We start from the raw sequence: 27,682 nt of genomic DNA on the forward strand, positions 1-27,682 counted from the left end.
GAAGGTGGGACGCACAAGATCCTTGCGGCCGGAAGTTGCCATTTACAGAAGAGTGGGCAACTGCCTGGGTTATGTTTCAAGCACTGTAGTGGAAGTGTTATCCTGGCAAATTGTCAGTAATCCATCAAGGTTAGCCATTATTAGGCTTACTCTGTAATCACTATTACTATCATTAAGTATGAATGAATTACTGCGAACACACAGAGGAAGGCAAGACCATCCCTCTGCCCTCCCCAGACATGAAGAAACCTGTCACAGTGCAAGTGACCCTCAGGATGAGCCAGTTCCGCCTTCCCCTCCCCATGCCTGCCATCCCGTCATTCTAGAAGAAGGAGTAAGGGCGGCTTAGTTCATTTGCGCTGCTGTCACACAATACCACAGACTGGGGGCTTAAGCCACAGACATTTACTTCTCACAGTTTTGGAGGCCGAAAGTCCAAGATCAAGGCCGTGACAGCTTGCAATGTCTGGTGAGGGATCTCCTCCTGGTTTGCAGGCGGCTGCCTCCTTGTGGCGTCCTCACACGATGGGGAGATTGAGAAATCACCTCTCCAATGCCGATTTATTGATTGATTGATTAAGACAGAGTCTTGCTCTGTGTCCCAGGCTGGAGTACAGTGGCGTGATCTCAGCTCACTGCAACCTCCACCTCCTGGGTTCAAGCAATTCTGCCTCAGCCTCCCAAGCAGCTGGGATTACAGGCACCCACTACCACGCCCAGCTAATTTTTGTATTTTTAGTAGAGAGGGGGTTTCACCACGTTGACCAAGTTGTTCTGGAACTCCTGACCTCAAGTGACCCACCCCCCTCGGCCTCCAGAAGTGCTGGGATGACAGGCGTGAGCCACCGCACCCAGCCCCAGTGCCTCTTTTTATAAGGACATTGATCCCATCGTGGGAGCCCCATCCTCATGACCTCATCTGAACTTAATTACCTCCTGCAGGCCCCACATCCTAATACTATCACATTGGGGATTAGTGCTTCCTCCTATGGATCTGGGGGACACAAACGCTCAGTCCATAGCAGCATCCCAGCACAGGGCACAGCATGGTGTCGAGCAGTAAAGGAGCCTCAGTCAGGGCTCGAACCCGGGGCCTGGGGGCTGCAGCTTACTTCCAGAGCGGGGAAGACGGAAACCATCTCACCAAGATGTAAACAGATTAAAAAAAAAAACCAAAACAAAACCCAAGGCAGGCCTAAGCACATTTCTGCAGTCAATAGTAGATTTTTCCCAACATACTGAGATCAAAAAGGCAAAACCCGCCTCTCGACTTCTTTATGTTTGTGGAAAAAGCATATTTAAGATAATCTTGGTTTCAAGACATAATGGGCTTGCCTGTGAAGCCTGTTTCTATAGTGACTAGTAATAAGCAACAGAGACTGGACATTCTGAATTTCATTCACCAGAAGCTTTGTATGGGATGGGCAATTTTTAAGGCTGTATTTTTATTCCTCCAAATAATCGTCATTCCCAACACCTTCCCATACGCTTTGCTTTCAGGTTATCTGTAAAGTTACAAGTTAGAGATAAGTTGAGGTACTTTGGTGTAAGTACATATAATTATACTCAGTGACTCACAGTTACTCCTACGCACTCTGGACTGAGTCACATCGAGAGAGCTGTCAAAAGTGTCCACCACTGTCCTGAAATGGTCCCACAAAGGACTTCCTGTCACTGCATGGCAGGCAACTGGCAGCCCAGCCCCAGGCAAGGTCCAGGCAACAGGGACTGTACCAGTGCCTGCCTTCGGTGTAGCTGGTGCATGCCATTTGCACCCCAGCAGGATTGGGGGCGCACGTGAGAAGCGGGTTCGCTCACACTGCTGTGCATTTGACCAGGTGCCACTGGGATTGAAGACCGCCTGCAGGACGGAGTCCCTGAAACTATTTCTAAATTGCGTCAAGCGGGCCTGCAGATTTGGGTTCTCACTGGTGACAAACAAGAAACCGCTGTCAACATTGCGTATGCCTGCAAACTGCTGGACCACGACGAGGAGGTCATCACCCTGAACGCCACGTCCCAGGTAGGTGGGTTTCAAGTGGCTCTGCTTCCTTCCCCTGGGGTGGTCCATGTTCATCGTGGTCCCCTTGGCAGAGACTCTCATTCCTGGCAGCTGCTGTGAGAAGGACCTCACCCTCTGCGTTCAGGTTTAGGACGTGCATGTTATTGCTTTGGAAGAGGTGAAGTTTGCTGGAATTCTTAGTACCAAAGGAATGCACATGTGGACTTTATTAATATGAAGTTCAGCCTGCTTTCTCCCGACATACTGTCCAAGTCATCAGAGAACTTTCTCGTGAGGTCCCATGTGCTTCTACAGTGGAGCCAGGACAGTGGTCCATTTAGCACTGACCACCTCAGGACCATCGCAGGCACTGAGGACTTCGTTATCCAGTCGGATTTGTCTGTTTAAATCCCCAAGGCTGTGGGGAATAGCTGCCTCATATACTGCCCTGGTCTGGGCTCTGAGTCCTCACAGGAGTTCCCACTCAAAACTTCTTGCGCTGGCTTTCAGGCTTCTTGAATGGAGCAGGGAACCGTCTTGTTGTGGCTGATCTGCTCCTCCCCAGTGTGGCCAAGGCCACCACAGCCTCTCTGGGGCCACACTTAAGAGTCCCCCCAGCCCCTCTTAGGTCCACAACTGCACCATCAGCAGACACCAGCCTGCTTTTCAAAGTGCTGTACTATTTCGCTCAGTATCTTTTCCAGCACTGCACATTGACATTGATTTTCTTCTGCTAGCCCCTCTAATGGGTGTGTAATGGTATCTTGTTATGGTTTTAATTTGCATTTCACTAGTGTCTAATGAAGTTGAACATCTTTTCATGTGCTTATTTTCCATTCATATATCCTTTTAGATGAATTGTCTAGTCAAGTATTTTTCCATTTTCTAATTGAGTTGTTTTCTTAAGGTTCAGTTTTGAGAATTCTTTGTGTTTTCTGTATGCAAGTCCTTTGTCAGCTATGTGATTTGCATATATTTCATCCCTGTCTTATTTTTTAATATTGTTTTTCACAAAAGCTTTTAGTTTTGATAAATTGTTATTCTTTTTAGATTTAATTTTATTTTATTATTTTATTTTTTTGGAGATGAGGTCTCACTCTGTTACCCAGGCCGGAGTGCAGTGGCGCCATCGTGACTCACTACAGCTTCAATCTCCTGGGCTCAAGGGATCCTCCTGCCTCAGCATCCTGAGTAGCTAGGACCACAGGCGGGCACAAGCATACCTGGCTAATTTTTTTATTTTTTTAAGAGATGGGAAGAGGGGGTGTCCCCATGTTGCCCAGGCTGTTGTTGAAATCCTGAACTCAAGTGATCATCCTGCCTCGGCTGAGATTACAGGCTTGAGCCACTGTGCCTGGTCTGATTCCTCTTTTTTTTTTTTTTAATTGTATGGATCATGCATGTGGTGTCATGTCTTAGATGTGCCTAATTATGAATATTTTCTCCCATGTTTTATTCTAAAAGCATTACACGTTAACATCTTGTCTATAGATGCAGTCCATTTTGGATCACATTTCATGAAAGGTGTGAGGGTTAGCTTAGACTTCGTCTTTCCACATGTGACTGCCCAGTTCCTCCAGTACCATTTGTTGAAAGCGTCTTTTTTTGGTTGCAAGCGTCTTTGTCAAAAATCAATTTGTTATATTTGTGTGGGTCTGTTTCTAGACTTTCTGTTCTGTTCCATTGATTTGTTTGTCTGTCCCTTCACCAATACCGTGTGTATTGATTCATTGTAGTAGTTTGATTACTGTAGTTTTTTATAAGTCTTAAAAATTGGTAGTGTTATTCCTCCAAATTTATTCCATTTCAAAATCGTTTTGGCTAGTCATCTTGTTTGCCTTCATGTATGAATTTTAAATTAATTTTCCCATACAGAAATTCCTGCTGGAACTTTTATTTGAATTTTGTTAAATTTATGAACCAATTTGGGAAGCATTGATGTTTTTATTATGTTGATCTTCCATTCTGTACAGTTGGTATATCTCTACATTTTTTAAGTCTCCTTTTATTTCTTTTATCAGCGTTTTATAGTTTACAGCATACACATCGCATACATGTTTTGTTAGATACATACCCAAGCACCAATGCTCCTCAACTTATGACAGGGTTATGTCCCAGTCAACCCATCATAGGTCAAAAATGTCATAAGTTGAAAATTTATTTAATACCCCCAATAAACCCATCCAAAAGTTGAAAATTTGTAAGTTGAATCATTGTAAATCAGGGACCATCTGTACAATGTTTTTGGAGGTTTTGTAAATAGTATTTTTAAATTTTTATTTTCCATCTGTTTATGGTACAGTTTTCCCTTGGACGCATAGGGATTAGGGATACCAGTTCCTCTGTGTGGTCAAAAATCCACATATAACTTTTGACTCCCCCAGAACTTAACTACTCATAGCCTACTGTTGACCAGAAGCCTTACTGATAACATAAATAGTCAATTACCACCTATTTTGTATATTGTATGTATTATATGCTGTCTTCTTACAATAAAGTAAGCTAGGGAAAAGAAAATGTTAAGAAAATCTTAAGGAAGAGAAAACATATTTGCTATTCATTAAGTAGAAGCGGATCTTCACTGGCTGTTTCCTTGGTCATCTTTATTCTGCCATTGAGCCCATCCAGAGAGTTTTTAAAAATAAAGTCTATATATAGAATTGTTTCAGATTTAGAGAAAAACTGTGAGGAGAGTACAGAGTTATTTCTCATATCTGCCATATGTAATTTATTCTGTTCCTCATCTCGCATTAGCCTAGTACATTTATCACATCAAGAAGCAATGCTGATACAATATTACTTTCTAAAGTCCATACATTGCCTTGGTTTTTACCTAGTGTCCTTTTCCTGTTCTGGGGTCCCATCCAGAACACCACATTACATTTATTTAGTCATCGTGCCTCCTTACACTCTTCTTGGCGGTGACACTTCCAGAAACTTTCTTTACTTTTAATCATTTTGACCATTTTGAAGAGCGCTGGCCAGGTATTTTGTAGAAGGCCCCTATATTGGGATTTGTCTGATGTTTTTCTTATCACTGAAGTGGAGCTAAGGGTTTTAGGGAGGACAGCCACAGAGACCAAGTGCCATTTTCATCATATCCTGTCGAGGGTACATGCTATCAACACCATGCCACTGTTGGGCTTGACCTTGTGATTGTCAGGTTTATTCACTGTGCTCTTTGCCTCTTCCATACTGAATTCTTCTGAAGAAAGTCACTGTGCACAGCTCACAGTTAAGAGTGTGGAGTTACAGTTTTCTTCTTGAGGGCAGAGTATCTACATAGATGATTTAGAATCCAGTGAGCTTTTTATTTCAGTTAATTATTTCTGTCTAAAATTTCTATTTGATTTTCCGAAATATCTTCCTTCTTTTTGGCTAAGACTTACTTTCTGTTCATTTCCAGCACATTCAATCTTACTTCTTGGAACATTTGGATAATGGCTGTTTTAGTCTTTGTTGATAATGTCAATATCTGTGTCATCTTGACGTTGGCTTCTGTGGATTGTCTTTTTCCGCAGAGTTAAGATTTTCCTGGTTTTGTGTGCTAAGAAGTTTTGGATTGTATCATGGGCATTCTGAATATTATGTTATGACACTGGCCATTTTTAATTTCTATGGAGAATGTGGATTTTTTTAAGCAGGTGATCAACCCTGTGGGGTTTGGGCTGTGAGCTCTGGGTGTTGGTTTCAAAGGCAGATGTGTTTATAAGACTTAGTCTTGCATTTTTGCCCTCCAGAGGTCACCTTGGAACTTGGGTGGCAGTCTGTTGCAGAGTTTGCCTCTCAAAGGCTTTGTTATGGGTGAGGCCAGGAATTCATAAACAACATTATGGGGTCAGTTAGCCAGGCTTCTCCTTTACAATTTTTGCAGTGCCTTCTGGTTCCCCAGGAATCCCCTTTTCAGTCTTCTGGCAGGAAAGGTGGAGTGCATCACCCTCTTCTTCCCATATTTCCTGCCTTTCCCCTGTGTCCAGCACCAAGTAGGGGCAGAATAGAAGACAGAGCACCACAGGCTGTGATGGAAAGGAGGATCCAGCTCCCTTGGAGTCTGCAGCAGCAGACGGCTCTGCCACTGCCATTCCTGCACAGCCACGGTAGCAAAATTGCCTGGGACTGGGTTTAAAATAAGAGAGAAAAAAGAATAAATAAAACTGCAGACTTCCTCATCTTCTCAGAGCATTGAGAACCTCCTTTTCACTCCTCAAGCCAGAGCCAGAAGGTGTCTCCTGGAGCTCTCTCTGTCCCTGCCCTGGGGCCCACGTCCAGGTTCCCTGGTGCCTTGGGCCAAGCCAGGGGCCACCAGAGTAACAGTGACATACCCACCACCCAGTCAGTGTCCTTCGCACACTTGTCTCCTCTCCCAGTCCCTCGCCTGCTGCTCACTCTCCGAGCTCCACGGTAGTGACCCCATGCGTCCTGCCCGCACGCCGGCTGCAGTCAGTGGGAGCTCAGGATGGAGGAGGAGTCTCCACTGTGCAAGTCCAGGGAGCTCATGTACTTCCTGTGATGGCATCCTGCATTCTCCTGCAGGCCTTCCCCAGTTAACTGCCGTATCCCACCCCACGCCTTGGAGGCAATGCTCTCCCTCTCTTGTCCATCTCCACACTTTTGCATATCCCGGCTGGTGATTTGCTGCAGTCATGAGTGTGTGTGCATCAACTCTCTGTTGCCCCTATGGCAGTAACTGTGTCTTTTCAGTCTCCTTTTCTCTAGTCTGGCTTCGTTTTCTGAGTACAAAGGATCCTCAGTAAGCGTGTGTTGAACGCAGCTGGATTTCCATGGTGTGTCTGGTCACTGAGTCAGCAGACTCACCGTTTGCAGAGGATCGGGGGCTGCTCAGGCTCGCCGGAGCGTGTTTGTCCCTGGAGACCGTGGACCCTCCTGTGCCTCCTGCTCCTGCCCCTGGTCCCTAGTGCTGCTACCACCACAGGTTTTCCTCCTCTTTCTGGAATCCAGATCAAGTTTGCCTATTAAAAGCCTCCGTAATTGTGCTTTTTTCCTTTTCCTGGCTGAATTGGAGAACTTAAGGAGAATACTGAAAATTCCATTTCTTTACGGGCTAATCATAACAAAGCCTTTTGCAGAGCTCTGTGTCCTGCAGTTGGTCCTTGGTGAGTTAGGTAAGGGCCTCCAAGAACCATCAGGAACTACATGGAGGGCCCTAACTATCCAGCAATTTTGCAATATACAGTCCAGCCTCCCAAAGTGAAGATGGTCCATTCCAACCTCTGCACTGTATCACCAGCGATCAAGTAAGATCCTAGAGAAACCTAAACCAGTTCAGTCTCTTCTATGGGGAAAGTCATCCTCTCTGGCTGAATTTCCGGAGGGTGGCCTCTGGGCAGGCAGGTACTGCAGCCCAGGGACAGACGTCAGCTCCAGAGGTGTTGAGCCAGGGCAGGGATGTTTGTGGCATGACTCTGAGGGAACTGCGCTGTCCTCTCACGTCCCTTTCAGGAGGCGTGTGCAGCCCTGCTAGACCAGTGCCTACGCTACGTGCAGTCCAGAGGCCTCCAGAGAGCCCCTGAGAAGACCAAGGGCAAAGTGAGCATGAGGTTCTCCTCTCTCTGCCCACCCTCCATGTCCACTGCCTCTGGCCGCAGTCCCAGCCTCGTAATCGATGGGAGAAGCCTGGCCTACGCTCTCGAGAAAAACCTGGAGGACAAATTCCTCTTTCTTGCCAAGCAGTGCCGCTCCGTCCTCTGCTGCCGGTCGACGCCTCTGCAGAAGAGCATGGTGGTGAAGCTGGTGCGGAGCAAGCTCAAGGCCATGACCCTGGCCATAGGCAAGTATCCCAGCTGGCCGGACGGCCTCCTCCCGGCTCGACCCCAACTTCCTCTACCCTTCGTGCTGCACCACGAGATGGGCAAACACTTCCTCACCTTTCCTTCTGTCTGTAAAATCACACCCAGCGCGACAGAGCAGGCAGCATCTTCCGAAGGTAAAGCTCACATTGGAAAGCCACAAAAGAGAGGAGCAGAGTTACAGGTTCATGCTGTAAGGTCAGTAATCCAGTGCTGCTTTACGGCAACAAGGGTGCTGCTTTACGGCAACAAGGGTGCTGCTTTACGGCAACAAGGGTGCTGCTTTACGGCAACAAGTGGCGCTTACCCTGTTTCTCTGGAGACAGCACACTAGAGACCTGCCTGTCCCAGGCTGTCCTGGCCACAGCAGAAGGCACTGCACACTCAGCCTTACCCATGCCAACTTAGAAGGAAGGCCCTTTGCAGCTGCTTCTGGTCACCATGAGCCCCTGGGTGTCCAAGGCTTTGTAACGCCTAAGGGTCCAGAGGCTTGGTGACCAGAATTCCCACTGCCTCCCGTCAGCTGTGCTGATGGTTCTGGGACAGGCTTCAGAGTAAATAAGTCCATCCTCAGATATGCATCGCTGCTCACCAGTTATTTAATAACACCAGTCATTAAAGGACTGTGTCTCTCATGGTAGTTTTTCCTGGCAGACACTGTTGACCTGGAGAGCCCTGTCTGCTCCTCTCCAGGGATGGGATGGTGGCCACTCGCCTCCTTCCAGGCCATCCTCTCTGCCCACTTCTGGGCAGGCAGAGTCTCTAGCACAGGTTCGGGGGCTCAGCAGCACCACCTCCTGGTGAGGGCCAGGAAGGAAGCAGTGGCCGTGATCCCCACATGCCAACAACTGGACCTCCCTGTAAATAGAATCTACTGTAAATAGAATCTCCCTGTAAATAGAAGCCTAGGTGAGAATTGGCTCAGAAGTAAAGTACCCTCACCAATCCATCAGCCAGTGTTGGCAGTATTTTCTGCAAAAGGTCTGTGACAGCCACTGCTTGTTGACATGGGGATTGCCACCTGCCTGTTCACAGTGGGCACCTCACCTGGCCAGAGGAGACTGCTGTTGAGCCTGGGTCATGGTGGGAGTGAGGAGAGCGAGCACTGGCCTGAACACGGTCGTCATGGGGACCCTGTCCTACGCACCCTGAGGCCGGTAACCGCTAAGGAGAGTGGGCACAGGGCACGCGCTCAGAAGGCCCAGGGAGCCTAACAGCCACGTCCTGTCCTGAGGCCATCCTTGCCTTCATGTGCCTGGGGTGGCCCTCAGGTTTCCCTGAGGAGCTGGAAACGGTCTTCAGGCTGACCTGCACCGCCCCCATCCCAGCCTCCTCCTCTGAGCGTCAGTGTCCTCCCTGGGAGCGTGAGGACAACGTCAACCCTGAAAGGCCACAGTAAGACATGAATGATGTTTTCCTGGCCTGGCCAGTGCCCAGCTCAGCCACGTAGCCACTGGTGTCTGGTATTCCTTTAAGAAGTGGAAGGAAAGCCTTAGCTGATTAAAAAGAAAAGGAAACACAAAATGGAATCTCAAAAGAAAAAGGGAAAGCAATGACCGTAAGAACATTAGCGCATGGCTGGGCATGTGGCTCACACCCATAATCTCAACAGTTTGGGAGGCCAAGGCAGGAAGATCACTTGAGCCCAGGAGTTTGAGACCAACCTGGGCAACACCAGTGAGACCCTATCTCTACAAAAAATAAAATAGCTGGGTGTGGTGGCACCTACCTGCAGTCTTAGCTACTTGAGTGGCTGAGGTGGGAGACTCACCTGAGCCCAGAAGGTTAAGGCTGTAGTGGACCGTGATCACACCACTACACTCCAGCCTGGACAATAGAGCAAGAGACCCTGTCTCAGAAAAAAAAAAAAAAAAAAACAGCTGGGGTAACATGGTGGGCGAAACCCCATCTCTACTAAAAACACAAAACCTGGCTGGGTGTGGTGGCACGCACCTGGAGTCCTAGCTACTCAGGAGGCTGAAGTGGGTGGATCACTTGAGCCCAGGAGGTTGAGGCTGCAGTGAGCCATGATCATGCCACTGCACTCCCACCTAGCCTGGGTGACAGAGTGAGACCCTGTCTCAAAAGAAAAAAGAAAGAAAGAATGCGTTAAAGCACCAATGTGACCTACTCCTAGTGCCCAGTGGTTTATAATATAGAGTATTGTTGCATACCATATCTCATTTTAAATGGGACATTCTGGGGAAAGCTGTACAGATTTCTATTACTTCAGAGAAGTCCAGTTTGATATATATTGACTGATCGCTTAATATTGGTCTCAACATTATAAAGAACAGGAAAATCACAAGGAAAAGACCTCCTGTAGTCACACTATGAGTCACTCTAACTTTGTGTATCTGCACATTTTCTCACTTGTGCAACTTGGGATGTATGCCCTGATTTGGGCTGTTCTGCTGTCCAGTTCCAAGAATGGTGACCGTCACAGAGTGATAACGACTTTATGTCTCTGCTCTCCTTTCCCCGAAGGTGTCCAGAGCTCTGACCTATGACCTGTGTTGCTAAACATTTTCTATCAAAAAATTGACAGCGTGACGAGAAGTTCTCCTTTATTGCACCCCTAGAGGGCCCCAAAGTGAGCACAATGGCTAATACTGTGGCAATCCATGTGCAAAAAAAAAAAAAAAAAGAGCTCCACAATATGCTGGGCTCAATTTAACCTCCTTCCTTTAGTTTAGAAACTGCCCGGGGAAGCGTGCCTGGGAGTAGCCTTGGCTGCTTGGCTGGTGTGGTTCGGTAACTAATGATGATGAAGATGATGATGGCATCTTTCCTTGTGCCAGGCAGTAGGATGAGGGCTTTACTGGCATAAGAGTGACACGGCAGAGCGGGCACTGCGTCCCAGGTGGCTCAGCTCTAGCCTGCTTTCTGAAACATCTCCTGGTGTGTCTGGCTTATTCTGAATGCTTAACTCTATTCTCCCAGGGTGGGTGCTCTACTCCTTTATCCCCCATCTTCCCCAGGACCCTTTCAAAGGACTGAGTTCAGTGGGGACCCCCAAGGAAATCTAGCACATTGATTTGATCCTGTGCTGTTTCTAGAATCAAACAATTCTTCCTGCCTTTGCTGTTTCTAGGTGACGGAGCCAATGATGTCAGCATGATCCAGGTGGCAGATGTGGGTGTGGGAATCTCCGGCCAGGAGGGTATGCAGGTACAGACCAATCAGGCTATTCTGTGGGACCAAGTGGCCCTACTGGCCTCCTGTCCTATCACCCTGTGGGCTGTCCCCACGTTCCTCTGGGCTCTGTTGAACAAGGCTAAAGAGTTTGCCCTCGATACAGCTGATGCTCAGTACAGCTGCTGAGCCAATAGTGGAAGGTCTGGGGAAATACCACTCTTCCTGTTTATGAAGCAGTGTGCAATAAGCATCTTCCCATGTCACAAGTCTATTTTTGTGAAATAAGTGGTTCCGAGAGAGGCAAGGTGAGTCATCGCCTTCCGTCTGGCTTTCGATGGCTCAGTCCCAGCAGGCACGTTTTACTGTCCGTGAACACTGAGCAATACCATCTGAAAAAATGCCTTTGCTGTAGGTGGAGCCTGGCGTCACTGTACAGGTGGAATGTAGCCATCCTCACTCACACGGAAGTTCACCTCTGCATCTTTCCTCTGCCACTGTGTTCACTCTCGGTCTGGGAGTCAGACATTGAGCAAACGACTTCACTAAAAATGTGCTGCTTTTAGATTAAGTATTACAACGGTGTCCGACATTTGGTTAAGTATGAATCACAACTTTTTTGGATTGGTGGAAATTTTAGGGAACAATTTATCCAATGTTCTGAAAACCAAGATGTAGACACCACTTACTCACTGGTTGATTCATTCGCTGATTCAGTGGTTCCATCAGTAATTATCTGTTGGGCACGAACTTCGTGCCAGATCTGTGCAGAGCTCATTAGTAGTTTTAGCTGACGTTCCGCCCTCAAAGGGAGGGTCCTAAGCTAGATGCACCGTAGTTCCATCATGGCTGGTCCTTGACACTTGCCATACTCCCCCCACCGTCCTCTGACTGGAATCTCTGCATTATGTTACTCACACATTTTTCTTCCTCCAGAAAACTGAAAATGGTGTTCACGTGTGACTCACCTTTGTGTCTTCACAGTGCCCAGCGTGGCACCTTGCACAAGGGGAAGCTCAAGAAACATTTGCTAAATAAATGAACAAAATACAGGGGACCCTTGAACAACACAGGTCTGAACTGTGTGAGTCCACTTATATGGGGACATTTTTCAATAAATATTTGGGAAATTTTTTGGAGATTTGTGACAATTTGAAAAAACTTGCAGATGAACTACATAGCATAAAAATATCGAAAAAATTAAAGAGGGCCAGGTGTGGTGGGTCACGCCTGTAATTTCAGCACTTTGGAAGGACAAGGTGGGAGGATCACTTGAGGCCAGGAGTTTGAGACCAGTGAGGCAATGTGGTGAAACCCCATCTCTACTAACAATGCAAAAACCTCGGCGTGGTGGCCCATGCTTGTAGTCCCAGCTACTTAGGGGGCTGAGGCAGGAAGACCACTTGAGCCTGTGAGGTTGAGCCTGAAGTGAACTATGATTGCACCACTGCACTCCAGCTTGGACAATACAGTGAGACCCAATCTCTCTCTCTCTCTTTCTTTTTTTTTTAAGGAAAAAAAAAAATTAAGGAAAAGGTAGGTATGTCGTGATTATGTGAAATACATGTAGATTCCATTGTGTGTGTTTATCAACTGTTTATGTGATCAGTAAGGCTTCCCATCAACCGTAGGTTCTTAGTAATTAAGTTTTGAGGGAGTCAGAAATTACATGTGGATTTTTGACTGTTCGGGGGCGCCCCTAACTCCAGTGTTGTTCAAGGGTCAACTGTAGTTCATTCATTCTGACTTTTTTGGCGTTGCTTCTGTTTTCACGGTTTCCTGTACTGAAAATCTGATGGGGGCAGTGCCTATTGACCTCATATGCTTGGAAACTCTACTAGTAAACATCTTCTGGATCAGACACTTGAATATTGAGCAGGTGGCTGGGGAGGGGCCGGAGCTGCCATGCCTGCTCCCCTCCTCTAGGTGGGAACACCAGCCCAGGCCCTGGGGCGTACATGAGAGGTGATGGGAACAGCTGAGCCACAGGGCAAGTGCCCGGAGGTGCAGCTTTGAACAGGCGTAGCTGCTGGGGAGGAGGTTACTGGGCACTTCCGCACATATGTAAAGCTGCACATCCTCCCTGGGGATGTGTTCGGAGAGATAGGGACCAGGCTTGATACCTTTCCTTACCATCCTGTGCACTTGGGTTTTCCAGCACTGGGACCCTGTTGCTTGCATTTTAGTCAGTCCCTACTGAGCCCTTTGAGAGACGAGCTGTGGGATGCTGATGCCGGAGCTGTCAGAGCTGAGCCGTGGAGAGTCAGACAGGAGGAGTAGGTGCTCCCCAGCTCAGCCAAGGTGGGGAGGTTGTCCCAGGCAGGGGGCAGGAGGAGCAGAGGAGATCTCCCAGCTCCCAGGAAGCTCTGTCTTCGTGAGCTCGGGCTCATCTTTGTGAGCTCCTGCACCCTCTAAAGCCAAGGCTGGCTGGGAGCCAGGGATACAAGATGACCCCAACATCTCCGATCCTGCTCTCCTGAAATTTCCAGAAAAGCTGAGAGGCTTTGGAAAGGTCACTCTGACGGAAGGACAAGCGTTGTATTTGAGGCCTGGATTTAGGGGAGGAAGGGGCTGCAGAAGGCTGGCAAGCCAGGCGACCTCAGCAGGGGTTTGACTGTGGTTCTCAAGGGCGGGGGTTTCTTCTTCAAAGGCAGCCTAGAGTTTGGCCTTGCAGGCCATCAGCCTCTTTTTAACACTTGTCCCTTTTGACTGAACTTTTCAGACAGATTCTGTGGAGGACGGGGACTGTGTCTAATGGTATCTGTTTCTCCAAGTCTGTGGCTGGCAATAGTGGAGTCCTAAGAGATGATTTTTGAGAGAATGAATCGTGGGGTTAATGAGTAAAGCATTACAGAACACGAAAAGACTTTTAAGCCCCTATGTGTTGACAGGAAGAGGCAGAGGGACATTTGCTGTGAAATCCTTAACTTTTGGTTCAGAAAATTGATGTTCTAAGGTTTTGTGTATCATGACACTATTCCATTTCAAGCATACCACTTGAGGCATAATTTACTGCTTTCTACATATTATTTGAGTAGAGGGAAATCAGTTAGATGTTAAAGGCAGATTGGCATTTTGTTTAGAATAACCTGATGGTAAGGAGAAATCTAACTTTTTCCGCCATTTTGTTTGATTTTTTTTTCCTGAAGACATTTATTGTAGAGTGGGTTTCAAATTATTCTGGGGACAAAAGGTATCATTTGGTGGCGTTTTCCAGCCTAGTTGGCTTCATCGCGTAGGCACCTTGCTTGATGATGTGCAGGGGAATCTTCCACGGCAGGGTCCTGCCTGTCCATGGAGGAAATGTCTTCTCCACTCCCTCCTGCACACAGCCACCACCTGCACCCGGCGTCCTGGGTTGGGAGTGTGTGGGAGGCCAGTGGAGCTGTGGGCCTGGCCTTGCCCATCACCAAGGCTCCTGGGGAGAACAGCCCAAAATGCACCTCCCAGGACAGGGCATGTCTGTCTCTGATACATATGGCAGGAGCAGCTTGGGGTCATCCTTGGGTTGTGATCATGGACCGATTTAGAGGAAAATGACGTCCAGGGGTGAAGAAAGGCAGATAAACTCCATGCATCTCTGTGTTTTTTCATTTGTTGAGAAAACAGCAGGAAAAGGAAAACATTTTAAACCCCATTAATGACACACATTTGAAAGCTTAAATGAATCCTATAAGGTGACATCCCTGAACTAGCGTGTTGGGCGAGATTGCCTCTTTTGTAATGGAAGGAGATGCTGAGGGAGATGACAGCAATTGAGACCCTGGCCAGCCACGCTCCCACTGTGATCGGAACGGGAATTTTCCTTGCCTGTTGTGTACCTTGCATTTTGAGAAGAGAAGACAAGCTTTACACCGGGTCGGCATCGCCAGTAACAGGAATCCTTCTCCCTTTGAAGGCAGTGATGGCCAGCGACTTTGCGGTGCCGAAATTCCAATACCTGGAGAGGCTCTTGATTCTTCACGGGCATTGGTGCTACTCCCGACTTGCCAACATGGTGCTGTACTTCTTCTACAAAAACACAGTAGGTATTGGATACCTGCCTAGAATTTTGGGATTGGAAGATTCGGTTCTTAGGACCATCGCCTGAATGAGGCCAGTGGGCTGTCCACGGCCTCCCATCTGCTCCATCCTCCTGTGCCTGTGCGAGTGCCCCCTGTCCTGGGCTGGCTCTGCGCTCTGCAGGCTCAGAGTCTAATTCAGGGGCATGAGAGCAGCTGCATCTCTATGGAGAGGTGGTGGAAACAGGTAGATAACACTAGCAAGTCCACTGACGGCTACAGAGTGAGAAGGGGTGTAGTAATGAGGCTGGCAGTTTGCACGGGGGCACACAGCTGGTAAACCTTCAAGGCTGCATTCAGCCCAGGCCGCCCGGCTCCTCCTCCCAGGCTCCTAACCACTCTGTCCGTGGGTTTCTCAGGTATCCCCAAACAGGAGTCCTCTAGTCAGCATTTTCTCTAGAGTAGACAGGAAAAATCCAATCAGTACAAGTGTGCTTTGTGGTCTGGGATCAGAATAAGGGAATTCAGCCACACTCTGATTCCCATACTGAATGGCCTCTGTTGGGACACACCCACACCAGGACAGGCGACAGGCGGCAAGCCCCCAGGTCAGGGAGACTCAGACCCGACAGGAAGGGGGTGCCCATGGGGCCTTCCCACTCTCTCCCACCTCCCAGGCTTGCAGAGCAGACGTACCCCTCTCGGATGAGCTCAGTCTGTAGCTGAACTGACCGTGCTGTAAAGTCACACCCAGGGCAGATTGGCTGCAGACATTTCTGTCTCTCTGGGGACTCTGCAGACAGCCTGGTCATTTCATGTGGATCTTCACGTCGGACTCCTAGTTCCTTTTTCACTGCTGCTTTGGCAGATGGGCTCCTCCACAGCCCTGCAGGACGGACCGCATGGCCGCTTCAGGGCTCTGACCCGTTTGTAAGCGATTTCTAGATATTTTACTGAGGAGTTGCTGGGCTGCTGCTGCTTTTGGCTGAATGTACAAACAGGAGACAAAATAAACTCTTAGGATAAGTCATCTTCCTGGGTAGTCCCATAAATCTACCTGAGTAAACAGCAGAGCTCCAGTGTCAAGACTATCCTGCACTCTTCTGAAAAACAAACAAAATAAAAACCGTATTCTCTTTCCAGTTCCACATAAAAACTCTCCAGTTAGCTAGCTCTAAACTCTCATTGGTTGTTCATGTTCTTTTTCTTTTCATTTTTTGAGATGGGGTCTCACTGTTTTCTCCCAGGCTGCAGTGCAGTGACACCATCATAGCTCACTGCAGCCTCAACCTCCTGGGCTCAAGTGATCTTCCAGCCTCAGCCTCCCAAGCAGCTGGGACTACAGGTGCGCACCACCACGCCCATCTAATTTTTATTTTTTATTTTTTATTTTGTAGAGACAGGGTCTCGCTATGTTGCCCAAGCTGGTTCTCCATGTTCTTAATTGTTTTTCTGGAGGCTACACCTGCCTTTCTTTTCCCAACCTCTCTTTCCCCCTCGTGCCCACCCCCTTCATTTTTCAGAGCATCTTCTAGCAAATGCATACAGATGCTCAGACCCAGTCAGGGCATGTTTAACTTCTGGGTTTGGTCCGACATTAATTCAGATTAGGTTGTGCCTGGGACTATCCGAGGAGGGCTGTGTCACACCACTCCTGGGCTTGCCGGCTCCTGCCTCCTTTCTCCCAGCCTGGCATTGAATCCCCAGAGCTTCGAGGCCTCGAGTACACAGTTGTAAGCCTAGAGGTTCTCAGCTCCCAAAGAAGTGGAGGGATGAATGGGGGTGGGCAGGGCAGAATCCAAGCGCCATTTCTATCACTTATTAGCTGTGAGATCTTGAGCAAGTTAATTTCTTCTTTGGATTTTTTTTTCTTAAAGACAGGATCTGATTCTGTTGCCCAGACTGGAGTGCGTGGTGCCACTATAGCTTACTGTATCCTCAAACTCCCAGGCTCAAGCAATCTCCCTGCCTCAGCCTTCTGAGTAGCTGGGACTACAGGCCACCATGCCTAGCTGTTTTTTTCTAGTTTGTAGAGACAGGGTGTTGCTATGTTGCCCAGGCTGGTGTCAGACTGCTGGTCTCAGCTATCGTCCCATCTCTGCCTCCCCAAGTGTGGAATTGTGGGCATGAACCACCATGTCCAGTCTTCTTTTAAATCTTAGAAAACAAAACGAAGCCTGTGGGTTGAGCCAGCCGATCCCTAATTCCCAGTTAAAATGGCTCAGATCGAAGGGAGGGCAAGAATGATGTAGGCCAAAGCATTAGACATTTCAGATGCAAACAAAGCCCCCAGTGGCCACCTAGAATGGGCACAGCCTCCTGCTTCCTGCGATGAGTCCCTCCCCATTGAAGGCTGCAGAGAGGAGAAGAGGGGGCCTGTTTTTATTCCATAAAAACGCCAGACCTTTGTTAACAAGCGTTAATCTACACGAGGACTTCAAGGATAATCACTCTGCCTCCTGAAATGAGAAATTCATTAGTTTTAGGAAGAAGTTGGCCTTTCTTTCCGATAAAAAGCGGAGAAGAAAAGTTTCCATAGCAACAGTGGTTTGGGAAGAAAGCTTTTTGGTACTATAGGAAAAAAATCTCAATTATCTGAGTACTTCTCTTTCTCTTGACTGCATTTGTTACCGATGACTCACTAGGCCAAGCCTGTGGGGGTGAGTGAGCGAGAGCCAGCCGTAGGAGTGAGGAAGGGAAGAAAGTCAATGAATAAAAGCCAAATGTTAGTTTTCAGTGTGTAGGGGAAAGGCTGCAGATTAAGACATTTAAATCATTGTCTGACACAGGACTTGGAGGCTATGTGGCATGGTGGGTTATTTCAACATAAACTGTTGTTTCTTATGATCTTCACAAGTCACTTTCAAGTCAAGAAACCAAAAACTCAGGGAGGTGAAGTGACTGAGTCAGGGTCAAAAGGGTAGATAGTTGCAGCTCCAGCACCAAGCGCAAGCTTTGCGGTGCCCAGCAGAGAACGTCCGTCCAGCGTCAGAGCTCCCTGCTGGGACTGCACCTGCCCTCCAGGCCAAGACCCATCGCAGTTGAACAAGTTGGGCTTCTTACTCACACCGTGACCTCAGCCAAGTCATTTGATGTCTTGGAACTTCAAATTCCCTCTCTGTATGTGGGGTGAGAGCACTCGCCCTGCCTGGGCCCCGAGCAAGGGAACTAACGATGCCACTCACCACCACACACTGTAGGTGCACACCGATAGCTCGCCAGGAACTCTGGTGAGTGCTCGAAATGCATTGGGTCTCTTAATGCTGACAGCAGCTGCATTGGCCGAGTGTCATTGGTATGTCCATGCCATAAGCAAGGACAGCGAGAATGAGGGGTTCATGCTCTGTGCCCAGCTGCGTAGCTCATGAGTGTTAGAATGCTTTGCAATCACTGAACTGTCATGCCCACCGTATAAATGCACTCAGGCCGCTGATATTCAGGGATCTAGCAATAGTGAGAAGAGATCTGACCTTCTTCCCACCCCACTGAGCAGGGGCCGAAGGTGGCTGTTCCACCTCCCTGAATCTCACTTTCCTGTTCTGCTGAGCCGGGTAGCTGTAGCTATGAGGATCAGAGATGATACCTCTCCCTCTCCCCCCAGCAGAGGTCCCCGTGGACAATCAGGTCACCGCAGCGACGTTGATGAGGTCGTTGGCTTTGCTATTGTGCTTTTGTGTGTCCTCCCCTCAGTGGGAGTCAGTCACTGCCCACTGCACCTCCTCAGAGAGTATGCAGGTCACTAAAGAGGAGACAGGAGCAGAGATATAGCCACAGGTAGGCTTTGTCTGGGGTCACAGACAGAGGAGGGCCGCTAGGGAAGAAGCCACAGCTCATACCCAACTGGCCCTCTTGAAATGTGAGCAGCCCTAGAGCCCTGTGAAACCTTGATTTTGTTTTATGTTAATGATCCAGAGATTGTCAAACACAAAACCTCATCCCCGCAAGGGCTGCTCCCGGAAACTCCCAATTCCCACTGCCAGTTCTTCTTTCTTAAGGGAGTGAGGAGGGTGAAGGGAAGGAGGAAGAGGGAGAGGCGGAGGCCGGCAGCAGGACTCAGGGTCGCAGCTGTCTTTGGAAGAATTGCTGCCAATACAGTTAATCTTGACTGTGAAACACTACAGGCCTGTCAGCTCCCTCGATGAGAATCCTCAGCAATGACTGAAGACTCGCCTGTTGCTCTTCTTCCTTTCTCGATTTCAGATGTTCGTGGGCCTCCTGTTTTGGTTCCAGTTTTTCTGTGGCTTCTCTGCATCTGCCATGATTGACCAGTGGTATCTAATCTTCTTTAACCTGCTCTTCTCGTCGCTTCCCCCACTCGTGACTGGGGTGCTGGACAGGGATGTGCCGGCCAACGTGCTGCAGACCAACCCACAGCTCTACAAGAGTGGCCAGAACATGGAGGTAAAGTTCCCCGGAGTTTCCGCCTTCCGCCTCCTGAGCTCTGCCCCCCACGTTCACTCTTCCAAAGCGCCAGTCCCCCAGCCTCCCTGGGGGAGATGGACACCCTGGACAAACAGAAATTCTAGAACTCACCATGCTAGAGGAAGGAGAAAAAGGGCTGCTCTCTGCTTGGCTGCGGTGCATTGAGTGTCGTAAGCAAAACTGTCCCCGCTCCAAGAGTCTCCAGGAGTCCAGGGAAAGCCCAGAGTCCAAGTCAGTCACAGGGGATCATTGAGGCTGGAGGGGGGATGTTTCTAAAGCAAGGAAGAAAATGTGACTTACTTTGATTGGAATTAACAAGAAGACAAACCCACAGGGAAGCCACTGAGCCACTGAAAGAGCAACTAGATTTAAATACATATTGACATTAATATACCACGTAGATTCACACACTCATGACCAGCTGTTTCTAGCCAGCCATTAAAGTAAACAGTAAGGGCTTTTCTTTGCCTTGAATTATTCCATGTGGGTAAAAAGAACATGGAGTCTCATTTCTCCCGCAATAATCCCTAATTCCAGATTCATTCACTGGTGAGTTAACTTCCCTTGGCCACCTCTGTGAACATTCAGTTCCCACAGAAGCAGGCTGCATGCACGGGGTGCCGGGAGGCGGAGGGCCAGGGAGGGGAGCGGGGCCTCTGCTTGTTACCTGTTGCTTCAGGGGAATTCCCATCCTTGGCCAGGCCTCAGCCTCCACGGTCACCTGCAGAACAAAGACGCTGGGAGTGTGTCCTGTCCTGTGGAATTAGGTGGCCCACGAGAGCCCAGCCAGCACTTTCCCTGAGTGCTCAGCCAGAGCTCCTTCCCCAGTCTGTGTCCTGCAGGTCCCGTGCCAGCTGCTCTCGGACTTGGCAGGGTCAAATACACAGTTGGTCACCCGGGTAATAGAGACTGTTCATCTATATCAAGGTTATTTTCATTTCTGCCCATGGGCATATAGTTTTTTGCTTTTAACATTGGGACACGTCCATTGTGTGATTTTAAAATCACTCTTAAGAAACATTCTAAGGGACCCGCCACCAAGAGAGGCAAAACCTGGTCAAAGTGGAAGGAATGCAAGGGCTCAAACTGGGGGAGAATGCCTGGAATTTCAGGTGCTATTCCTACTCGAGAGACGTGTTCCCTGGGAAGATATAGAAAGCAGTTTCATCTTTTTTTTCTTTTTTTATGAGACAGGGTCTCGCTCTGTCACCCAGGCTGGAGTGCAATGGTGCGATCTCAGCTCACTGCAAGCTCTACCTCCTGGGTTCAAGCGATTCTCCTGCCTCAGCCTCCCGAGTAGCTGGGACTACAGGCGCCCACCACCACGCCCGGCTAATTTTTTTGTATTTTTAGTAGAGACGGGGTTTCACCATGTTAGCCAGGATAGTCTCCATCTCCTGACCTTGTGATCTGCCCACCTCGGCCTCCCAAAGTGCTGGGATTACAGGCGTGAGCCACCGCGCCCGGCCAGTTTCATCTTTTTACTGTGAACCTGGAGCCACTGAAGCCCGTCTTGTTGGTGCACGCGTTCCCAGTGACTCGGCTGCAGATAGTTTTGTAGGTGTTTGCTGGTGCTTTTCGCCAGGCCTCTGGGGCCTCCCATCTCCAGAAGTCCTGAGAGAGTGAGCTTTCCCCGGGTGCTTGCCTTGTGCATTCGCTTATGTGTAGCATCCTAGGAAATGTCATTCGAGGTGTCAACCTAAACAGCAAACAGAGAGAGGCTCTCTAGAAGAGAATGGTGTGTATTCGGGAATAGGGCATTGCAATGGGAATATGTGTGCTGCAGTAAACTATGTGCATATTTAGGGAGGTAAAGGAAGACATATGTATTTAAAGGAAAAAAACTTCATGATTGTTTTGAGATGCTCTTTCCTTGGCTACAAGGATAAACAACAAAAATGATGCCTGTCTGAGGTTGGACAGACGGTTGCTGGGCACATGTCCTTACAGACATATTTTTTGTGGATCTGATCATTTTTGTTGTCAGACATTTATGCATAAGAACCCTCCCTTCATGGCCTTTCCCAGCTCTCTTCCTCAGGGCTGGTTTTTGTTGTTGTTATTGTTGTTGTTTTTAACACAAGTGACTCCACTTTTATTCTAACTGCTTTCACAGAGGATGCCAGCACTTCACTGTAACATCACTGATTGTTTTTGTGTCCCAGGAATACCGGCCGCGAACGTTCTGGTTTAACATGGCTGACGCCACCTTCCAGAGCCTGGTTTGCTTTTCCATTCCTTACCTGGTAAGTTGGCCCCCGGGCGCAGTTTTTCTTACCAGCTGCCTTCAGGGACCTACAGATCCAGGACCCCGCTGTCTTTCAGGCCTACTATGACTCGAACGTGGACCTGTTCACCTGGGGGACCCCTATCGTGACGATCGCACTGCTCACCTTCCTGCTGCACCTCGGCATTGAGACCAAAACCTGGGTAAGCGCCGCCTGCGTGGCCACGTCACAGAAGGGCACTGATGCCGTGGACCCTACACTTCCCTGCAGATTCGTGAGGTCGATGTGAGTAGACAGGAGACTGCAGAGCTGACCTCAGTGTGATGAGAAGGACAGTGACACGTTCCCGAGCCCTGTGGTGTGGGGAGCTGGTGCAGCCCAATGCTCGCACGTCCCCAGCCATGCTCATCTCCCTCCCGCCTCTTTCCCTCCTCCACCACCACATTCTCTCCTTTCCCTCCTGTCTTGCCCTCTCGCCCCTGACTCCATCTCACCTCCTGTGCATCTCCCAGGGTGGTCCACGGGTTCCGGAGGCCTCACTGAGTCCCACCGGTGACCCGTGTCATAGACCACAGTGTGTCCAAAGGCCTCAGAACCTCACACCTGCTCATTGATGACTGGCGCATTTTTGTAATTGTCATTGTTGTCACTTTCAGGTGGAAATAAAAACCCTTTCTTTCTCATTCCCCCTCAGACCTGGCTCAACTGGATAACGTGTGGCTTCAGTGTCCTTTTGTTTTTCACCGTGGCTTTGATTTACAACGCGTCTTGTGCCACGTGCTATCCTCCGTCCAACCCTTACTGGACTATGCAAGCCTTACTGGGTGACCCAGTGTTTTACTTGACTTGCCTGATGACACCTGTCGCTGCACTGCTGCCCAGGTGGGTGTCGGAGTGGGATGGTGCCGCTGAGCCCCGAGTGAGCCCAGACAGCATTGGCATTGCTTCTGCCCTGTGAGGGTCTCTGGAAGCTCAAAGACACCACCCACAGCAATACCTAACCTTTTGTTTTAATGTGCTCTTTCTAGATTGTTTTTCAGATCCCTTCAGGGGAGCGTTTTCCCCACCCAACTTCAGCTAGCACGTCAGTTGGCCAGGAAGTCCCCCAGGAGACACAGGACTCCCAAAGAGACCTTTGCTCAGGGATGCCTCCCGAAGGACTCAGGAACCGAGCACTCAGCAGGGAGGACCGTCTCTGTGCCCCTGTCCCAGCCTTCTTGGCACACACAGCAGCCAGTCTGCTCCCCAGAGGCCAGCGGGGAGCCCAGCACAATGGACATGAGCATGGCATTGAGGGAGCACACCCTGCTGGAAAGGCTGAGTGCACCGGCGCCCAGGTCCTCCACGCCAGGGGATGCTGTCCCGGGAGGGTGTCCTGAGGAGTCCAAGGTGAGAGCTGCCAGCACCAGCAGGGTGACCCCGCTGTCTTCCCTCTTCAGCCTGCCCACCTTCAGCTTACTCAACTGGATTTCCTCCTGGTCACTGGTCAGCAGGCTGGGGAGCGTCCTACAGTTCGCCCGGACGGAGCAGCTTGCCGATGGACAAACGGGACGTGGACTTGCTGTCCAGCCCCACTCAGGCCGATCAGGACTTCAGGGGCCGGACCACAGACTACTTATAGGAGCATCTTCAAGGCGGTCGCAGTGAAAACCTTGAAATGGCCTTTTTTAATATATATAAATAAATGTTAATATTATTTATGTTTATTATTTGCACAGAAGAATTCTAGGGAGATGTATTGCTAAATGTTTCCCAGGCTAATACAGGAAACAAGAGGTACCAAAAAAGAAAGTTTATTTTTTAAAGTTCTGAGTAGAGTATATTGAAAAGAAAAAGAAGAGCTTTAACATATATAAAAGTTTAAAGAAGAGTGACAGTTGAAAAGTGTGTTTAGATTTATTTTTTCATCTCATTTTTAAGAACAAGCAGTGTGATTTGTTTTCTTCAACGTGCATGGCCCTGCTTTCCCTGGGTACAAACGTGTGACCACTCAGTGAATGCAGGCAGGTGCGAACACGGGGGAGCAGTGAGCAGAGATGGCAGAGGGCACAGCACGTGGCCCCCAGACGCAGAGTCCCCCACGGGCTTCCAGTCCCACCGACACAGGAGGGCCGGGCTCTGCGTTATCCAGGTGAGGGAAAGGAGACCTCAGGAAACATTCATGGTTGCGTGCATCCCAGCATTCCGTTCCGGGCAGGCATTTCACGAAGACCACTTAGGTGTTACAGCCTGGTGTAGTATTTTGCCTGTTAAATCATAACAAGCAATAAACAACCTTCACTTTGCAAAGAGAGTGTGTCCAGTTACCACTGGTGTATGAAATGATTAATAGCTGACCTCACAGAGTATGATCTGAGGGCACTTCCGTAAGGCAAGTCCTTTTAGAGGCGATGAAGAAAACAGCTGCCTGGCACACACCAAGGCTGCTGCACAGCGGCCACCGCGGCAGCCTGCACCAGGCCATCAGCACCGTGTGCCAAGGAGCTCGGCCGACTTCAGGCATTTTTCTAATGAGCCGTTAGTTCTGTCCCTCTAAAACTAGAGAAGGAAGGGGAGGAAATGATAACAATCCCAGGCAATGCTGTGGCATGTCCTCTTCTGAGTCCTCCTTTCTACTTGTCAAACAGTTGTTAGTTGCTGGCTCTGCTCAGCACTGGGGCTGTGAAGGGTGTGCTTCCTGTTGTATGGGAGAGACCTAGGGCCTGTTTGGGTGCCTGTCTTCAAGGACAGCAATGCAGAGAGGGCATAGGATCTGAGGACAAAGAAATTCCTGAGCACAGCATATCAGGAAAGAATGGCTCATTCCACAAGGAGTGTGGGCCATTGCAAGTCACAGAAAATGCATCTCATTCCAGTCCAGCAGAAAAGCAGGCACAGGCTCAGTGCAGGTCCCAAGAGAGGGTGCCTGGACTCAGCAACTCAGACCTGGGCTTTTCTCCCTTATCCCTCCCTTGGCTTTCAGGGGCTGGCTTTCAGGCTTTGTCCTGGGGCTGCCTCTGTTCTTGGGGATGCTTGGCCGGAGTCACCCTCAGGACTGATCCATGCGTCACTGTTCAGAAGAGACAGAGGGCCCCTCTCTCCACATTCCAGAGTCCCGGTTTCCTCAGCCTCACCCTGCAGAGCTTGCACAACATCCTCAGAACCGTTCACTGGCAAATGGAGGGGAACGTCCTGACTGGGACTCCCAGCTGGAGCTGGGAGAGAAATCCACTTCCCTCAGAACACCTGAGATGCGGCATGAGTGGGCGTCAGAGGAATCTCTGTGCCCTGTTAAATGGGGCAGACAAAGCGGTGGTGGGGGCTTCAGCAGCCAGCGATCTCGGACTGAAGGTGACAGCCATCCCCACCCTGCCCAGCCCGATGCCACCTCCTCTGTTCTTGGGACAACACATAGGAAAAGAATCTCCTTGGGAAGGTGGCAGTGCTCCCTGAATTAAGGGAATGGTTGTGAGCACCAAGTGCAAGGAGCAGACGCGTATTTACGTGTGTATCTGAGAGTTCCAGATGCCCAGCTTCCAGACGATCCTGCGCACACACCTACCTTCTTTCAGAGGACGTCTTTCTCCTCTGGAGAGTAGATGCTCACTCTTGGAAAACGGAATGACCTTGGCGCTGGCTTCAGGAATATGCATCCCACAGTCAGTTGAGAGAAATAAATGTTGTAAAGGGCATTGACAGCTGCTCTTAGGATGGGGAGTATTCACAGAAATCCACAATTATAACAATTCATGCTGAGCAACTAAGTTTGATGTCAAAATGAACATAATATGGGGGCGAACTTCATGATTATCTCAAAAAAAGCAGTAGGTGAAATAGGTTACCAAATCCTAATAACGAATCTAAAATAAGTAGGAAGGCTGGCTTCCTAAGGCTTGGTGACAAAATAGCTGGATTAGTCATTGGACATTGTACAGTGTGCCTAACTCGTCAAAGTCAAAATCAATTAATTCTAAGTTCTTGGAGGTCAGATACTATGTCCTCTTCCCTATCCCTGGCACCTTGCACAGAACCTACCAGTTGGAATACGCTGAGAAAATGTTTGAAGAATCTAAGAATGAGTGGTAAACGTGAAACGCTGAAGGCAGTCCTGTGATAATCAGAGGTAAAGGACAATTGCTTCCTGTAACCCATTATGATTTAATATTTTCTGTAATTTCTGGCTAATATAACAAGACTTGCATTCTTCAAAAGAAGGCGTGTGAAGTATAAAGACACTGGGTTGAAAATAAATGGGTGCAAAAGAATTTTACATATAAGCAATATGTAAAAGAAAGGAGACATAATTATATTAATATCAGACAACATAGACTTCAGGCCATAAAGAGGGATGTGATCATGGTAAAAAGGCCGGCTTCTTGGGACATGAGAATCGCCCAAGTGATACACCCCTAATAACCAGAGCTTTAAAATACATGAAACTAAAATTTACAAAAAGGAGAAATAGACAAAGCATGAATATACCCAGACTGTCTTTCAGTCATTTATAGAATAGACAGAGAAAAAAGTGGGTGTAGGAGTTAGAGGGACATAGGCAATTTCTTTATTTGTGACTAGAAAATGCAGGCCCAGCATGGCGGCAAGTGCTTGGATGTAACTACAAGCAGAGCTTCTCCCCTGCACGTAGAAGCTGCCCAAGCCGTGCAAGGCCAGGGAGGCGCAGGGAGGGGTGCAGAGTGCAGAGAGGAGCAGGAGGAGAGACCCGGAAGAGCAGTGAGCACAGAGAGGGTCCCGGCTCCCTGACTCGTTGGCCAGGAGGCACCTGCCCTCATTGTATCTGTGCCTTCAGTAAGGGGCTGGGACTCAGCTCCGCCCTCCTCCTGCTTTCCTCGAATCTCTACTGAGAATGCCCCTGTTTGGAACTGTTACCTCGAAGGCACAGAGACTTTCGTAAGCGTTCACCCTGCCACTGCTGCAGAGCCCATGTCCAGGGCAGCTTCCCACACGCAGGGTGAGAGCACATTTGTGGATCACAAAGTCAACTTTGACAGCACCAGCTTTTTGGTCCCTTTCCCTCCCCCTCTCCCACCCTCTCCCCCTTACCCTTTTCCTACGGGGTCTCACTCTGTTGCCCAGGCTGGAGTGCAGGGGTGCGATCACAGCTCACTGCAGCATCTACCTCCCAGGCCCACAGGGTCCTCCTGCCTTAGCCTCCCAAGTAGCTGGGACTACAGGCACCTGCCACCATGCCCGGCTAATTTTTGTATTTTTTGTAGAGATGGGGGTTCACCATGTTGGCCAGGCTGGTCTGCAACTCCTAGGCTCAAGCAATCTGCCTGCCTTTGCGTGCCAAAGTGCTGGGATTACAGGCGTAAGCCTGCTCCGCCTGGCGTTGTTTTCCTTTAATGAAATGATGGCCTTTGGCGGTCTGAGCAAGCCCTGGGGAAGACAGCCTCGTTGCTCCCTCCCTCCCAGCCCCTGGGTTCATCTCACTCAGAAGGGAAGCCATCTCCGGGGCCTCTCAATGGCGTGGCCACTGGTACACGGGCCCTGCGAGCCCCACCCAGAGGATCTTCCTGTTGCAACTCCTTTTTTATCTCAACCTAACCTGGTGTCTTACTGAATGAATCCCTTCTCATGTTTGTATTTAAAAGCACTAAAATACTTCGAAACTGTTTGACCTTAGTTTATACCTAACCTGGGGCAAGTGTTTTGGAACAACAGAAGTGACAACAGTGTTGACAGGACATGTAGAATGGTCCTGCTGTTCTCTGGTCCTCATTAATCCAACCACAGCTGGAGGCCTTCACTGGAAAGTGGACGACCTGGCTCAGACTCTGGGCGGCACAAACCAACACCTCCTGAGCCAGGCCCAGGCTCAGGTCCAACCAGTACACTATGTGCCTCCAACTTTGCCGGGAGACCATCCGCAGCTTCCAAAATTCCCTGAGCAGCGCGCCCACACCCACAGCCAGGGCAGACTTCGGCCGGCTCTTAACGTTTTCTTCCTAATGAGGACTTTGCAGCGTCCTCTGCTCTTATTGAAAACAGCACACAAAGCCCAGGTTGTTCCCTGAACTGCAAACCTGTCTGCTTTTCACCTTTCCCAGCCTCTCTGGCTGGAGGGCAACAGTAACCGTGGGGAGACCG

At 49.1% G+C, this 27,682-nt stretch overlaps 1 protein-coding gene and 2 long non-coding RNA genes across 8 annotated transcripts in view; 1 reads left to right on the top strand and 2 right to left on the bottom strand.

Annotated features, from left to right (window-relative positions):
- Positions 1-23,479, top strand: part of ATP10A (ATPase phospholipid transporting 10A (putative)) — a 182,847-nt gene extending 159,368 nt beyond the window's left edge. For 3 of the 6 annotated variants that reach the window (XM_065547640.2, XM_005559016.5, XM_073995296.1), the window contains 9 exons: positions 1,839-2,023; positions 7,463-7,790; positions 10,904-10,980; positions 14,843-14,968; positions 19,146-19,346; positions 21,533-21,613; positions 21,693-21,797; positions 22,290-22,477; positions 22,624-23,479. In XM_065547640.2, the coding sequence (XP_065403712.1) occupies positions 1,839-2,023; positions 7,463-7,790; positions 10,904-10,980; positions 14,843-14,968; positions 19,146-19,346; positions 21,533-21,613; positions 21,693-21,797; positions 22,290-22,477; positions 22,624-23,242 (1,910 nt within the window). In that variant the 3' untranslated portion in view covers positions 23,243-23,479. Of the gene's footprint in view, positions 1-1,838; positions 2,024-7,462; positions 7,791-10,903; positions 10,981-11,928; positions 12,111-14,842; positions 14,969-19,145; positions 19,347-21,532; positions 21,614-21,692; positions 21,881-22,289; positions 22,478-22,623 lie in introns of those variants that run through there. The other 3 variants (XR_012414681.1, XM_065547642.2, XM_073995297.1) reach the window with 3 other exon arrangements.
- On the bottom strand, positions 12,441-19,534 carry LOC135971737 (uncharacterized). The gene is made up of 3 exons (XR_010587961.2): positions 19,479-19,534; positions 15,642-15,930; positions 12,441-15,401 (listed from the first exon to the last, which is right to left on the bottom strand). It is a non-coding gene; the product is annotated as an uncharacterized lncRNA (long non-coding RNA).
- LOC141407154 (uncharacterized) lies at positions 23,478-25,307 on the bottom strand. The gene is made up of 2 exons (XR_012414682.1): positions 23,933-25,307; positions 23,478-23,841 (listed from the first exon to the last, which is right to left on the bottom strand). It is a non-coding gene; the product is annotated as an uncharacterized lncRNA (long non-coding RNA).
- Between the last annotated feature and the right edge of the window lie 2,375 nt (positions 25,308-27,682).

The sequence above is a fragment of the Macaca fascicularis genome, chromosome 7 (assembly GCF_037993035.2).
Source record: "Macaca fascicularis isolate 582-1 chromosome 7, T2T-MFA8v1.1".
Taxonomy (NCBI): domain Eukaryota; kingdom Metazoa; phylum Chordata; class Mammalia; order Primates; family Cercopithecidae; genus Macaca; species Macaca fascicularis.